The sequence below is a fragment of the Calypte anna genome, chromosome 1, assembly GCF_003957555.1.
Source record: "Calypte anna isolate BGI_N300 chromosome 1, bCalAnn1_v1.p, whole genome shotgun sequence".
Taxonomy (NCBI): Eukaryota; Metazoa; Chordata; class Aves; order Apodiformes; family Trochilidae; genus Calypte; species Calypte anna.
In genome coordinates this window covers 48,253,302-48,270,937 of record NC_044244.1, presented here as the reverse complement: position 1 = coordinate 48,270,937, position 17,636 = coordinate 48,253,302, and the positions used below count along the sequence as shown (strand labels likewise).

Sequence of the window (17,636 nt, the reverse complement as noted above, 5' to 3'; positions counted from 1 at the left end):
ATATTCTACAGGAGCAACTCTTAAAAAAAAAAAGCTCAGAGAATGGTGTTGGTGCTAACAAACACACAGTGTTAAAAATCTACCACATTTTATTTCTTCTTGAAGTATAACCCATGCTTCACTTTCCCTTACAGAGAAGACTACTTACTCAGCTGGATAGGGAACTGGGGTTTGGAAAGCTGAGCAACCTACACAAGAACAACAGTGTGCAGGGAATGGTGAAGCACTGTAGAGTCAGCCACAACGACAGAGGAGAGTGAAAGATCTGATGATAATATCCTTCTTAAATTCCTGCTTTAAAAACACTTGATAGCCTCAGATGGCAAAAATTAATAATCTTAATTCACATAGTGTCTTGAAGACTGAGTGTCTTCCACTTCAATTACAGCCCTGCTCTCCAGGTCCAGTCTTCATACAGTATCCTCTTTCTGAGCATACATAGTGTGCTTAACTCTCACAAAGGGTTTCTCAAATAATTTCAGAGAAACTGGTTTCTCATGAAGAACTGGGGTAGAGATAGAATAATTTTGCAAAAGGAAGTTAAAAAAAAAGCAGTTTTGCAACTTAGATGATCTTATATGTCCCTTCCAACCCTAACCATTCTATGATTCTATGAAAACTGAATTTTGTCTCTGGCTCAGCATTGGTAGAACCTAATGTATATTATATTGCTAAATACAAAGGAAGTAGAGTTCTAGGTACTGCATAGATATCTGATAGCCCTCCTTTACTTTCAGATCTATGAGGGGAGATTTGCTATTTGAAATTTTGGGATCACTAGAATTTTTCAGAGAGAAAATTAAGCTCAGATCAGCAAGTTGCAAGTGACTTGCTCTGGGCTTTACCTTGTAACAGAAGTCCTCTTTAAAATAAATTTTGCCCAAATGTTAATACGTCTGGCTTAGCTCAAAAAAATGCACCAAGGCTTCAGCTACCTGTGATCTTCACTGAAGCAGCAGTAGAGGAAATACATATCTTTATTGATGTTCTGTATCTGAGTTTCACATCAATGAAAATAAAGCTGAATGTTTTATTTTTTTCCCACTACAACTATTCAGTTATAGTTTTTCTGCCACAAGTAGTTATTTATAGACCTGAATACAAGTGAATTTAGCCTTGTGTTGTCATCCCTAAGGAATTAAATACCAGAAAAAGTACCAAAATACCATAATTGTGACCTCAAACTGCATACTGAATTATGAGAAGATTAAAGTAAAGCAAAATTACACACACCACATATTTTAGAATCTTCATCTACTCCTCTCTTTTAATCTATTGCCTTAGTCAAAGTAGCCATGCCTTAATTACAGTCCAGACAAATTCTCAAGTTAACGGGTGCTATAGTATTTATTGTAACAGAGTGATGGAAAGTGGGAAACATCAAAAAGCTTTAGAAGAATTGTGTTATCAGCTATTATTATCAGCCTGTGCCCAAAAGGTAAAATATCTAACTCCACTAAGAAGCCTTTTGGACCCTTACTTACACAAAGAAGCAAATACTATCAAAGGAGGGCAATGTTGGTGGTCTTGAGTTACCAGAGAAGTGTGATGGAATTTAATATACGAAATACTTTTCAATATGCTCATACAGCAGAGTCAAAATATGTGATTTGCTTTCCTACGGATATTAATCTGCTGACATTAGCTGCAGAGTGAGCCAGCTGTTTACTTCAAAATGCAGATTTTTCAAAGCTAATTGTTCTCTCTTGGAGGCTTGTGGGAGTTTTTCCACTGACCTGAGAGTGGGACAGTAAATCAAATGCTAGACCCTTTTGAAAACTATCAACAGTACTGTGGCAGTAAATGCTAACATACGATCTGTTTTTTGCCAATGTATGTTTTTTAAGCCTTTTTGAAACGTTTTCACTTTAAGGTATCAAAAGGGAAATGCAAACTGCAGTCCTGGAAGTTTTTATCCCATTAATTCAGGCATAAAACAGACACAAAACATAATCTTAATGATATTTAATAACTGAGAGGAAGAAATACAAAATTAATTAAGAAAATACTCTTTTCTCAAGCTCAGTAATATTACACCAGAGATGAGTGTGGTTCATTGACTTCTTATCTACCAAGAAAGTACTAAGGATCCCCACAGCAGAACAATAATTAAATATTGCCATCACTATTACAAGCAAGTACGGAAGGTGCATGAAAAAGAAATTTAAAAAAAAAGTAAAAACTGGAGCATCTTAACCCCAAGAAACTCCCCAATGAGCTACATGAAAAGCGATAGTGTTTGCCCTCACACACCCTTCTTTAAAAGATTCCACTAGTTGAAAAATATTTCCTTAGATCTAAAAGCAGCAAAACTGATGCAATGCTTTAAAAATGTAACTTCTGCATTTGTTTCTGCAAATGTACCAATGTATAATCTCTCCCTCCACCCTTCCTAGAAACACAGGTAATAAATTTTCCCTTCTAGCTTGACCTTAACCATTATTTTTGTTTCTGGGTCCAAATTAACTTAAAACTGGGCTGGCATAAGAATTGTACTCACCTATTCATGAACTTGTATCGGCGGTGCAGGTAATAGATTTTTCTCCTGGAAGAACAGCAAAAATGAAGCCAGTCGTGAAGAAAACCCATCGTCAGTTACAGTATGAACTAGCAAGGAAGGAAAGGAGATTGAAGACAGAAGCCTGTAAGAGGTGGAGGAAGAGACTAAAAGAGAGATTAACAGAACTGTGACAGGAAGCCACCCAGACTCTGGTGGCGTTTGAATTGCAAGAAAGTCAGGATTTTCCCATTGGCTTCTCCTTTTCTTCTACTTGCCATGTGTGAAAGACAGGGACCCAAAGATACTTCTATTTCAAAGAAGTCTATAAACTATTGCAGGGATATTATAGACCTGATACAGATCTGGATAGGTTACCTCACATCCAATAGTGAACTGTTAATACTGTTTCTGGTGAAACACAATGAGAATCACTTAGAAAAGCCAGGAAAGTGGTACCTGATGCTGCAATATGTCATAGCACATGCAGTAGCAACCAGGATCAGCACTTGTTGTTGGAGTAACATCCCTTGAAACAGAATAGAGGCTACACAAGCAAAGACACATGTATTTGACACCCCCCAAGTACACAGCAACTCCTTCTGCCCACCATACAGACAGAGCTGATTTCTGTTGTCAGTGCAAAACACTGTACAGGAGTAGAGGTGGGGAACCAGTGGGTGGACAAGGGTGTATGAGCAGGCACATGCGGACCAAACACTTGGCCTGCTTCCTGACCAGCCCTTTGGGGCTCACTTTGCCTGAGGTGGAGAGGTGGATGGGTCTCCTAACAATCCTGTGTAGATCCAGAATGGGGCATCTACCTTCTGTCCTGCTCTGCTACTGGCAGCTCTTGTTCTCCTGATATGTGTCTGTAACATCCCAGCTGTCAGCATCTGACAGCATTGGTGCTTTATAACCTATAAAAAAACCCCTATTCAGAATGCCAGGTTAATTTGTTGAATTTAGAATTCAAATAAAACATAATATTTTGACATTATTTTTGTTATCAGTGTCCATATTATGCTCGTGAAGTGAAATTACCAAAACAATTTCATGTTGGCCCTCCTCTCCACAAGACAGTGTTATCTGTCTTGCCCCACTCAGTACGAGCACAGAAGGGTCAAAGCTGTGTTTCTGATGATGCCATTCACTTCTTGATTTTACTTCAAATATTCAGAGTTACTGACTGTTTTGGCACCTCTACTCTGAATCAGCAAGTGTTTTATTCACTGATGGGGGGACTTTGGATAATTCCAACCTAAAATATCAGGATCTGTAAGCAATCAGCAGCCCTTAAAACAAGGGGTCAGACAAGGGCACCTGGAAGCAGCCAGACTAGAGTATTGGACATTTTGTAAAATGCTGGCTCTTGCTTTTGAATGGTAGACATTACAGTTGATCTTAAAATAAAATCTAAGACCCTGATGCTGAGAAGACATTATTAAATCATCATTATATCCTCTTAACACTACTGTAATAATGCTCTCTCTATGGATGTGGAACAAATGAATATGTGGTCCTCAAGCAGGTCAAGAAAACTTTAGTATATTTAATGCTTTCTATAGAATATGAGAGGTTTCAGAAAAGGGTCTTCAGCTCAGGAAAGAAGAAGCTGCTAACAGTGACAAAAATCTGAGTTCCTGGTGAATTTCTTAATCATGAGACCATATTCTCCTGTTGAGTCAGGTTCTCAAGAATCTCAGAGGAGTCTCAGAGGTATGCTTTTGGCCCAGCCCTTTGTTTCTATGTCTAGAACACCTTTTAAAAAAGAATACAAATCTCTTGCAATAACTTGTAATACTTTTTGTATTTTTGTCTTTATCATTAAAAGCACAAGAAAGATCAGTTGAAGATTTGCTGTGAAAATGAAAACCAAAATACATACAGAATGAGCCTGTAATTTTCTCCTTAATTCATATCCGTTTTTCCTAGCAAGTTCTGTACTGCTACAGATTGGCTCATATCGGAGGCATTTTTCATCCTTAGGTAAGAAGAAAATAGGAATAGAAATTCTGCACGGGACACCAACTCACTAGTTGCATATTCTGGTTCTGATCCTTTTCTTGCTCAGGAGTAATTCCATTAAAATCAATGGAGTTATGCATCTATAAGCCCTGCTAATTGAAAGAAGAATCAAAACCTCTCAGTTCATTGGTTTTGGTCAGTTCCAGTGTAAGTCTTTAGTCTAGTTTAACAGTTCTGATAACCAGCACACTAAAATGAATACTTTACATAGAAAATTTCATAGCCCAACATGCAAATAATATTAAATACATGACAAAAATAATATCACTGACAATGTGGAATGAATTTGGTTATCAGCAGCACTTAATATCATGTCTTTATTTTCTCCAGAGAAAAAAAATATTTATAAACTGAATTTTTCTCCTGTTAGATAGGATAACTATTTATAAGCTGTATTTCCATAATTACAGGCTACATAAGCAATTTACTGTTGCTGAACATATCAGATACGTCCAACAGACATGCACCTTCAGTGCTGCCTTACGTACCTGGATCTTCTTGACCTCCCATTGATTTCAATGAAATGTCCATTTAAAAAACAGCAGCGCACAAGTATGCAGGGGGCTCCAGCATTGAAGGGGTTAAAGGGCCTAAGAATAGAACACCCCATGAAAACATCTGCACTGCTACAGCTTAATCACCTTAATTTCAAAACCACTATTTTACTGAAATTGCAGGCATTAACAAGAAACAGCAACGAATATGGTGTCTGAGGTACTGCATTTATAGTTTCTAAAGATGTGTGGCACATTATAGAAGAGCTTTTCTCAGTGCATTCTGGTGGCATTACATTAGCTTTACAGTACAGTGTGGCTTTGGAGGCTGAGACAAAATACAGCTACACCTACCTGAAAGGCATTCTTACATTCATTAGTTCAGCATATTTGCCCAGGACCTCCCAAGGAGCATGCAACTTCACAAAGATGATGTCACTGTTTGTTAGAGATGACTGCAAAAGAAAAACAAAACAGCCACCAGGGCTTACTTTTTAAAGTAAAAAAAAGAAAAAACTGTGGTCAGTGGACAAAAGCTATTTTTCTAGTCATATATCCTTCCCTTTTTCTGATTCTTCCTAAAAAACCATGTAGTTCTGTCAGTATTTTGTCAACTTACACTCCTTTTGGTTTCCTGAAAGCCATCCTGTGACTCCCCTCTGGCCTGCATGTGCATTTCTTTCACATGGAAAGGAGGACATGGCAGGGAGGCTGATGCACAGAAAATAAGATGCGTTGGAAAATAAGGTTGGAGGGTAAATCTGGGGCTGGAAGCTTGGTCCTGAACTTCAGTTAAAAGCAAAATGGCAAGTCAGGATCTGAGTCTGCCAATTGTCCTGGGTTTTGGTGCTCCCACAGAAGTGAAGATGTATGGAGACACATCTGGCAATCAAGAAAACTTTGTGTGATCTTATTGTTGTTGCCCCACTTGGACAAATGACAAAGTCCCAGCTACAGAGCCGTGGTCTCCAGCTTCCCTTCCTCCAGATTCACTCTTGACCTCATGGATTCTCAATGTCAGAACCGAAGCTAGAAAGAAAAAGGAAACCTGACACACAGCATGGTGTTGGGCAGATTTGTTGCCCCAAAAGGTTGATGGCTACGATTATGTCAGGAAGATCCCTTTGCAGTGCTCTCACTTTCTTTTCTATGGTTTGTATGTAGCATGCAGAGAGCTTTACACAGGACATTTGCACCAAAGTGTTTGTTACCTAACAGAAGGCTGTCTGGCCAAGAACAGAGAACATGCAGCAAAGAGAAAAAGGGTGAATTTTAGCTCTGTTTGAACTCAAGAGGGGGGAAGTCTTCGTTTGCAAAAAGCTACATCAAGGTCAGCTAAAGCTGGTGTGAAAGCCACATGTAAATTCTGGAATATTAGTTGGTCAAATTCTAATGGAAATCAATTAAATTATCATAAAATTGCATTAAGTACAGCTTTAGACCACTAAACAGATCACATTAACAGGAACAGCCACTACAGGCTGAGTTCAAGGAATACCTAGGAAATGGGTAAAGGTGTACAGAGTATGAGAAAAGGAAAGAGAGAATGAAAAAAAACAGGCAAGAAAATTAGTTTGCATTAGGGGACAATTTCCTAGCTTTTTAGCTATTGTACTATATTCAGTGTTTCTCATGTAAATTTTTGGTGAGTACAAATTACTGGGGGTTCTTAAACATATTATTACTTATCTGGAAACTACAGTAACTGTATGGGTAGGAGGCTGTCATTTGTACTTTTGCTGCCTATTTGATTCTCCACTATCCTGCTAGATGTTGAATGTATTGAAATTGCTATAGCATGTTCATGTCTGTAGAGTAGCTGCGACATTATTACTAGTTTGTGGAATGATTAAAAAATGCATACAGATATATATAAACATCTTTAGCAAGGGGAAAGAAAAAAAAAATACCCAGTCACTATAGAGTTAACATTTTTCTTTAAACAAATAAAATATTTGAATGCTCAAAAAAATACCCAAAGTACTACTGGGCTGCATAAAAAAATGATTTGGTGCATAATGAAACAAGTGACATTCTGAGATTAAAAACTTCAGAAAAAAAATCTTGCTGTTCTTTTGCTAATGACTTGCTGAAAAATATTTCAATATGAAATGATACAACAGCATCAAAATGCCCCACAGACACTTGCTTCAGAGACAATTAATTCAGTTGAATTCTTTCCATTGACTTTTATGGATTCTAAATCAGGCCTCTACTGATGAATTTCTTTATAGATATATTACACAAATTATCTCATGTTCCCATGAGATTTTAGGAAGTAGATACCACAGAACCAAGGCTAAGTACTGCTACTGTAAAAATTTCCTGCAAACTAGTTTCTCAAAGATGAGTTTAAATCAGCAACAGACTGATAATATTGATATAAACAGCTCAGATTTAAGAAATAACACAACACTGAACCTCAAAAAAACTGTCAAATAAGCCAAATATACAGAAGGAATCTTTGGCTTGAGAAATGCATTAAAACCAATTATTGAGTGGAATATGGTTTCTTAAAACCAGTTATTCACTGGAAATTCAGTGGTGGCAGTTCCACTAGAAGCATATAGGCATTTTCTAACACATTGTATTTAAGTCATCCTAGATATGGGAGCCACAGGCACCTGACTTGTGGAGGTGCAATTTCTTAAGTGGATTCTGTCTTTATCTAAATTTGATTTCCTACCTGATACATGTTTTCACACAGAAATGCAAAAAACTTCCACATAGTTATCACAAATATAGACACAGGTGATTAAAGAATATTTTTTACTCAACATCTTGTAATGCTATTTTATCATCTTTGTTAACAGAAGATCTAACCAAAATACACTTGGGAGGTTCAGTTACTTTCAGAGGAAGAGATAATAATGCTAAATTATGAATATGGAAATCCATTTCTCTTGGGTTTAGTCATGTGAAATAGTCATAAAGAAAACTACTAAGCTTGAGAAAAACAAAATTGAAAAGAGAAGAACACATCCAGATGGAGGAGTAATAGAATGAAATGTCATGTTTTCTTAATCTAAGGAGAAAATAGCTAATCACAATACCTGGGAAAAAAAGAAATAATTCAAGGCTACCACCTAGGTTACAAAAATACCTTAGTGAATGGAATCTGTTAAACTCTGTTACTATTTAGACATCCTTCAGCTTCTAAATGTTTCACAGAGATGAGAGAATAATTCTTCTTTTGTAATGAGCTTTTGAGGCTTGGCTCATTAAATGGTTTGGAGAAGTAAACTCAATTTCACATTATGGGAACACGCAAACAAAAATCAATGTAACATTGCTCCCCTTGGAAATTTAAAAAAGATGATTATTGACATGAGCAATCTGCTAGAAAGTGATGAAGAAAGAAAAAGAGAAATCAAGGGGACAAACGAGATCAAACACTTTGCAAAAAAATAATGGAATACATATTTGGAAATGACCTGTAGAGTTATGACCTCAAGCAAGCTGGTTGTTTCAAACTGATTCCTTAAGGAGGAATATCCATAAAAAACCAGAATTTCTTCCGGTTGGTAATAATATACAAATCAACCACAAACCTGCTTAAAAACTAAGCATCATATTCCTCCCCACAACTGCTATATAAAGAATGGAAGAGACTAAAGAAGAGATTTTTTAAGTCACTCCAGAAGCATACACACTCACTTTGGTGATTTACAGTCATCAGCCAGGCCAAGGAAAACTTGTCAGATTATTCATCTTCTGAAAGCAGGTGTAGAGTGGTGTTAACTGCTCTTAAATTTAAGTCCAAGCTACCAAACTCACTTGTGCCCCTGCAGCTAACTCATTTTGATGGCAGGATTTAAATATATATATTCCCTGTTGACTTGACTCTGCTCATGCTGAAGTTATCACTGTTAGTCTAAATGGAAGCAAAGTTACACTGACACTGAATGCCACTCATAAATTCCACATTTTGCTGTACTTGCAGGCTGTCTTTCAGGACCAAGACATGAGATTAATCTCTTTTGTCAAACATTCTCTTCCAATAACAACTTTTTTGGTTCATTATCAATAATTTTATAAAGCGATTTTAAGACAAAATGAACTGTAGGACTCACTTTAATATAAGCATTTCTTCAGTCTAAAAGCTGAGCAAAAAGTTTCACAGCATATATCCTTGAAGAAGGATAGCATTACAGTGTCTCAAACTGAATGCTATAATTGTTTATTTGCCTCGAGGCTACTAGGCAGGCTACTGCAAAAATAAAATGCTTTCATTTATGTATGCATATAAATAGGGGGAAAAAGTACCAGGATTTACCTTTAAGTTGTTTTCCCTATCAACTTTAAAAAGAGCAATAGCCAAGACTGGGGCTGTCCTCACCTTTTAAAGCCTTCCTCATAAAAACAAAAAGAGATCAGTATTTTGAAAGAGATCCAGCAACCTGAAGTAAACCTTGTCTACTATAGCAAAACCCTGTAAGACAAGTTAAAAAGCCAGAATGGGAACAGTGCTTTAATTTCTGACAAACATCATTTACATCTGTTAGGACCATAATGCAGGAAAAGCCAGAAAAGGAAAGAAAATCAACATTCTTTCTCCAGTTACAATTCTCTTTATAATAGAGCTCCATAGGACATCTGAGTACTGAGTAGTAAATAGGAACTGCTACAGGTTCCACTTGTTTTGAGAATTACTCTGTTGAGTTAACAGCACAGATTGACTTGCCATGTGGAGTGAATTTAGTGGAAAAACAAACCCCAGCAAAATTTAGTTGACTAAACCATTCTTCCTCTGCAAAACTGAAGCAAATGTAAATTCACAAGGGCAATTCCACAGAACTGGAAAAGCAGCAGCAGTATGCTGCCAATACTTTTCAAAATTGCATATATTACCACTGCATAATTATTTGGATACTGTCAATATGTGTCCAGTTCCAGGGAAAATATTACATAGTCACAAGCATTAACATCCATGTTAGTGGATTAGGAGGATCTAGTGAATAATAGAATGAAGCTAATACCTTTTACATACATACTTTCAATCAAAGTACAGGTTTAGTGAAAAAGAAGCATATACTGCTCACATTTGTATTAGAATTTTAAGAGCCTTTTTGGGTAAAGCAGTAAGAATGAATATAAGACTAAATTAAAAAACAAAGCCCTAACTCATAAATAGGAAGATATTGAAAACCAGTTTTGACATAAGAGGAGGCTGATTTTTAAAACATAGAATAACATGAGATAAGGAGAATGAGTCACCTGATTACAATTTTAAATGATTTCTGTATGAAATCCCATGGCAAAATGTGATGGTGGGGAAAGCATTGTTATTACTTTGCAGAATACTTCCAGAGGTTCAGCTCCAGTGGAGAGCTGATAACAGAGGCAGGTGGCTGGCTACTGCCAGCACTCAGGGAATGCCTGTCCTCTCATCCAACCCAGAGCAGTGTCACTGTCACAGTGCCTAATTTCTGACAGCAGCTGACAGGGTCTCAGTGCTGGAACAGAAGAGGGTTAATGACAAGGGGAAATGTTTGCAGATGTCCTTCCATGTAAACAAAAACTATGAATGGGAGGGCACCTTAAAGAACAGGGTAGGCTCCTTGAGCAGAAGTAAAGTGCGGATACTGTCTCATTGATCAAGTTTACTGTGCACTGAGGAGCTTGCAGTTTGCAGCTGAGAGATATTTGTCTCTCTGAGAGAAGAAACAACACAAGACAGGATGCCCTTATTTCTAACTAATGCCATCTGAACTCACTTGTGATGGACAGGATGGGTCTCGCACTAAGGGAACTTAGATATACTAAATCTACCATGGAAAGAATATCCTCTGACTTGGACTCCTCTTCCTAGAGAAAAAGATTAGAAATACCTGCAGCATGACCATCTTAATGGAAGAGGTTGATGGGAATGTGGTGCATCAGTAAAACTTTTCTTGATAATCCTCTTAGTAAATACTGAATGGTTATGGGTTTGAACCATATAGGTAAGGTTTCTGTGACAATTAAAATAGCTGATCACACGGATTTCATCTGACAAACCAATAGTATGCATCTTTTAATACCTTTGAACAAGAAGATAGTATAAATGTGAAAATAATTACTTGCAGGTTTAAAAATGCAGATGGTTAAAACCTCCGAGAAGATGAATGCATTTTAACTTCTGAACACATTATTTGACATGAAGCATTTTTACACAAAGCATCAGTTATATGTGGCAATTTTAGATCCAAAATGTTAATATTTTATGCAGTAATATTTGAGACCATCAAACATTTTTTACTGTACTATGAGCTAAAAAAGGTCTCTTATGTACAATATTTTATTTTTGGCACCACAGGTCATTAAAAATACATCGTACAACTGAACTACATTTTATCAGAAAGCTTCATTTGTGGTTTAGTCCAAGTGTAAAATATAAACCAAATATTTTTCCAGTAAGATTTATGTCTCATTAACATTATTTTTAATGTAGAAAATACTTGCATTTAATGATTTGTCTATATAAATATTTATGTTTACTTTTAGAGGCTTATTGGAGAAACATTGCTTTAGCAAAGAAAAAAGCAATTTATTTTTTGTCCAACAGTTAATTTCACAAACTTAAAAATCAATCAAACATACAAAATTTGCAAGCAGACTTATTATACCTTTTGGGTACAAATAACCTAGAGAAACTGAATAAGCTGCTTATCATAGCATCACAGATAGAGGTTGGAAGAGACATCCAGAGGTCATCTAGTTCAAACCTCTGCAGAGACAACTGCAGTGGTTTGTGGGGCCTTCAATATCTCTGTGGATGGAGACCTCACAACCTCTTTGGGCACCACAACATCTCTGGACAGAAAGGCCACCACTGCCCTCCCATGTGGACATGATTGCAGCAGTGCAGGTGTTGAGCACCTGCCCATGTACCAGCAAGATGAAGCTATTTGGTTGTTCAAGTGTCTCTCTTAGGAGTCTTCTTTCTCAGCTCATACAATCAAGGAAGACAAGAAATACTTATTTGACTGTCAGCCTAGACACCAAAATCTTTCCAGTGTCCACACCTTCTAGGATGCAGTGAGCTGTCAAATACTCTGTATACCTCTATATTTGATAGCTTAACATGAAATTCTTTCTAAAGAGAAATGCCAGTGAACTCAACAACCACAGCTGAGGAGGAACCTCGTCTACATGACACTATCAGGCTTTAGTTCACTTGACATAAAACAAAGAAGCCCTGAATTCTTTGTCAAAGAAGACCACTTTGAAAACACCTTCTCAGGCTTAATCCAGGTCTCTATTTTCCAGGAAATAAAAGGTACTAGAGAAAACCCAGTTAAATGCAGGGGAGAGATGCATGTGAAGAACTTGAATTGCTTACAACCCCACCAGTTAAAGTTTCCCATTTACTCTGAGAGTCTCAGCAACTCAAATGCCTGTTTCCCCTGGTTCACTTCTCAGTTTTCTGTGCTTTATTTATCTTACTGCTAGGATTATTAGAAGTGGAAAGAGTTTGAGGAGCCATCTTCTGATAATTTATTTCATCTTGTTCATCTCCGTGCTGCAAAGCTCAAAGTGCTGTCTGGATCATTTGCAGAAGGAGCCATAAATGAGCTGTTTTCCTTTTCATATTCTCTATCATGCAAGTAGTTGTTCTGTTCCTTTAATAAGACTGCCATAGCCAATTTCTGAGCAATTGCATTGCGAAGTCTTACTACAGATATTCAAGTGATCTGATGCACTGAAAAGATGTAAACCAAAAATTTCACAAGAAAAGCTGTCTTGGAAATCTGCCAAGGCATATGCCAGAGCAGCGATCTCTCTAGGTGAGACAACATTACTAAACGAAAGGGAAGTGCTTTCCAAAGCAAAATAGGATGGTGAGAGAAGCTTGATTACAACTATTTAGCTCACAAGTCAGATTGACATAATTAGTTAGATGCACCTTTTTCCAAATCCCAAACCATGCTCAGAATGTGTAAAACTTCAGACACACACAGAGAAAATATGCAAAACAGCAAGGCGAATGCATCTTAGTGAGCTGACTTCACCAAGTCACAGTTTCAGGTCAAAAATTCTAGTGCAGAGAGGAAATTCCTAATAATTGATGTTCTACATGACTTTTCATCTGTGTCTACTCAGGTAATAGTATCTCTAAACTAAGCAGGGAGAATGTTGGATCCTTTGTGCTTCTCTGTACAAATCTCTCAATTTGCTAGATGTGCAACAATGATGAAACAAGGTTCATGTATGTCTGGGGCAGATAATGATTCTACTTTGAACTGTTCTGATTTGTTGTGATAAAGCAACTCCCATTTATGGCACAATGTAATGACAAGACAGACACCTAAACACAACCTCCATAGCTGATCAATTCTTGTCATTCCCAATGTGCCCAGTGACACAAAGTGCTGGATGAAAACACTTCCCATATGACACAGAAGAGCAAAGCAGCACCAGATGGAGCTCAGGATTTTAATGGTTCAGACTAATGTAGCAGAAGACAAAGATGATTTGCTCTCTTAGTTCAGAGTTCTTACATGAAGATTAAAAGAGGACTTAATTAAAAGAGGGGTTTTTTGCTTGAAGGCCAATATCACTATCAAATAAGGTAATACTAATTTTGATCTTATTGGATGTACTGCGAAGTGATGGAACTAGTCCTAAAATGGCTTGCTAGATAATTTTGATATTTGTGATCCCTGTGACACTGTGAAACTAAGGCCTCAAGTAACACATGCAGGGACAAAGAATCTCTCTCTCCAAATTCATTTGCACTGTGGAAACTAACTGCAATGAAGATATTACTTAATAGAGAAGATTATTTTTCTCTAGAGATAAAGAAATAGCCATTCTTTTTAAGAAGTTTGCAAGGTAGCAAAATGCAGATTTCTTCAGTTTAGATAAGTGCTAAGGTCTTTTTTATCTATTGACATAAATGACACATCTCTGGAATTTTTTATTTTGCTCACTTCCCATAGAAGGGCTGTGACTTTAAGATCTGCAGCTGAGAATTCACAGTCCAAAGGTGGAACCAAAATCATCAAAGTGTTTTTTAGCTCTGCAGTGCTGTTCAGATATTTTTATTCAATGTAAAACTTCAGAGTGGAATTGAAATTCTCACCTATTGTACCTCTGGAACTAATATAATTGGCATACTTAATGGCAGTCCATTTCATTCTCTTGGGGAGTGTAAAAATGTAACATGAAAAGAAAAATAAGATAAAATCTCATTTCGCTTAATCATTCCAGTTTTTCTATACACTTTGTAGATGCATTATTATAGAATATTTCTCCTGTTACAAAGATTTCCTGGCAGGAAAATTACAATTCCATTATATGATGATTAGATTTTCTGAAAAAAAAAAAATCAATATGGATTACGCATCAAGGACTCTATAACTTATAATTCAATCATTTTGTTAAAATGAATTTGCTTAAAAATAAAACAGTTTGGCTCAATGAATATTGGAAAAAGTTGTTTAAAAGATAAGGGAAAATTCCACTAGTGTTACATCACTAGACAGCGGGAAAATGTTATCCAAACTGCAGAACACTGTCTCAGCAAACCACCTCTCAGGGAATTATAATTGGTCATTGCCTACAGGCTGTTGTTTCTGCCACATATTTAACATATAACACCTAGCATGTCCAAGCAATCAGTGTAGAACACCTATAACACCTAGCAGTGTAGAAATGTGCAACATTTGATTCAGCTTTATGGATTCACTTCAGTTCCTTCTTCCATACACATATGCACCCTCAGGCATAATCTCTTTCTCCATGTTTCTCTGTTTTATACAAAAACACACACGACTGACAAACTTCTCCCACTGATACATCTTTTCCCTCCTTCTGAATCACTTATTTCTGTCTTGGTTGCTTGTCTCCTCCACAGCAGTCAGTGTCACATTTTTCTCACCAGGTTCCTGCACACAACTACAGAAAGTAACCGTGCATCCCTCTCTGATTGTGTACAATGTATGTGGAGGTATTTCCAGCATCAGACCTCTGCCAGTGACAACTGCTGGAGCACAACAAATAACTTTATTTGAAGAAGTTAAAGAAAATAATATTAACCTTTGAGTTGGAGGAACCTTCTATGAAATAAGCATACGTAAATTTTCACAGGCTACCAACAGAAGAAGAATATGGGAATCCTTGATTTTCCCAGATGGTACTTAAGCCACAAAATGGGAGAAAATTCAAAGTTTTTAAAATAATTCTGTTTCTGACAGTGTTTACATAAAAGGCCCATCCAGAACTGATGTTATCTCTCCTTTAGAACACGAAAGGTTATCAGGAAAATATAAAAAACTTAATAATGAAAGAGCTCTTGTTAATAACTCAGAATCACTGCCACTGTACAGGGTTGGTGGAAAGTGAAGTGACAGAAACAGTGACCAGAAAATAGAAAGCATCATGATGGAAATGTCACCAAGTGCCTAAAGTGATGAACTTATTTCAGAGTATGAAATTTCTTATTGTATAATGAAGAGCAAAAAAGAAAGAGCAGGAGGGACAGGAGGGTGGAGATCATGCTCTTTACTTAAGAAAATGGCTTCTCTCATTTAACTCTCTGTATGTCCACCAAAGGAGCTATTGCAGCACTGAGGGCTGAGGTAGAGGGGAGGCTGAACTGTACAAAATGCAGAAAAGATGAGTGCACAAAATGCCACGATTAGGATCAAGAAACGAAGTTACCTACAGAAACAAGAGTAAGGTAAGATATACGTGGAGGAATAAGACGTCTAATTAAGAGCATATAGTGCTTAAATTTCCCTGGTCTTTTATTTTGTATCACTATTCAGCTGGGGTTGAAGTCCAACCTGAATAAGAAAGATATGGGTCAATTAAAGGATCTAAAGAGAACAATTAGGATGATTTGGGAAATGAGACCTAGAGGAAAAAAAATAAATGAAGGGTGACTCAAAATACAGAAGAAAATGCTAAGCAGTCAATACAGTATTTTTTTTTTTGTCTCAGTGTGGCTGAGACACTGCATGAAGCAGGGAGAGCTTTAGGCATTAAGTATTAGCTAAAAGTGGGGTTTTTTGCCATATTTTCTTCTTTAGCTGTGGTACCTAATCACTTGCTAAATAAGACTTATTTGCACATTAAACTTTTTTTTTGTGTGTTTATACAAACCTTAGTCAAACCTGAAAGGACCAAGGCATAGAACCATCTCAAAGGAAAAAGAACTCCCTACAGTGGGTCCACAGATCCCCTCCAGCATCAGCCTGGTATTTGCAGGAGCTAGGATCTGGGGTGGTAAGGATGATAGGGAGGGCTGACATTATCTACTCTGGGATAAAAGGAAAAGCCCTGTATCATGCTCCCAGTGTGGATGCTACTGTGGGGATCTCTGTCAAGAAGACAGCAATTAAGAGATGGTTCCTGGCTTTGGAAAAACTAAAACCATTGTCCACCCTCCTCATCCTCGGTCAGTTTGTGTTGCTTTAACCATACTAAAATCAATAAATGATAAAGAGCCATCTGATAAAAATTTAAAAAGATTCAGGCAAAAATGGTGTTGATATAGAAAGAGTAGGGTCATGATCAATGGAAGTAGGTGCTTACTGACCTTATGTGAGTATGAAGAAGAGCTGAGTGGAAGATATAAACTTATCTAAACTCTTTAGTCTTAAGGCCTAAGCAAAACAGATAGCAAGGAGCAATTAAATTTACTTCTTTAAAACACTAAAATACCCTCCCTGAGGCTGGAAGGGCCTCCTCCTCACAAAAGCCCCCACTCTCTGAGCATGCCTAGTGAAAAGTCAAAGCATTATCACTTTAAGTAGCAGCAAAGAACAAGTTAACCAATCATGCAGATGAATTAGAGTTAAGGTAATTTTTCATTTTCTTGTGAATGAAAGAAACCCTGTGCTGTGGGGAAGGTTTGTGGATTTACCACCTAGTACCCCTTTCTGTGCAGAACTAGAATAAAGGAATACCTTGACTCTGTGTGTGTTGGATTGGGCTCTTGCACACCAGGTAAAGGGAACCCATTCTGCAATGAGAGTGTTTAAAGTGTACATTTCTCCACACTTATCCAGGTTCCTTCAGAGACAACTTTAGGGTATTTTGAACACTATTCGTAGTGTGGAACATACTATTATTTTACTTAAAATGAATTTCTGAGATCTACAGGTTCTGTAGGCTTCAAGGTCAAAATTAAGCCATTAAGGGCTCTAGATATATGGCTTTATCTGTCTTAAAGACATAAACTTAAAAAAATTCCATTAACAAAATGCTAGGTACTCACAAGGAGCACAATGAAACAGACTAGCACCTTCGGGTATTGGTAATTTCTTGTTGGCAGTGCTCCAGGCTCTACTGGTAAAGTTAAGGAGAATATTTGTGAGGTATTTAGAAAGGCTCATGTGCACTTTTTAGAAAACACAAATTCTATCTGATCAAAAAATCATGAAACATACCCCTATACCCACTGAAAATTTTTAGGATCTGACCGTGATAATCTCTGAACATGGGATAAGAAATACAGTACAAGCACAGTACAAGTAATACACTCATTTCCATAGGTATCTTGTTGAGGCCTGAACCAAATTGTGGCCTCATTTCTGCACTGGGAATCTAGTAACAAGTACAGGGAATTAGGTTTTCTTTCATATTACATTTATCTTATGGAAAATAGCCTTGATGCTTTATGGGTA

The 17,636-nt window shown here is 37.1% G+C and overlaps 1 protein-coding gene across 1 annotated transcript in view; it reads right to left on the bottom strand.

Annotated features, from left to right (window-relative positions):
* ANO4 (anoctamin 4) overlaps nt 1–17,636 on the bottom strand; it is a gene marked incomplete at its 5' end in the record, with an annotated part of 124,919 nt that overhangs the window by 62,713 nt on the left and 44,570 nt on the right. The window contains 3 exon segments of the mRNA XM_030458333.1: nt 2,501–2,545; nt 5,014–5,115; nt 5,374–5,474. Of these exon segments, the coding sequence (XP_030314193.1) occupies nt 2,501–2,545; nt 5,014–5,115; nt 5,374–5,474 (248 nt within the window).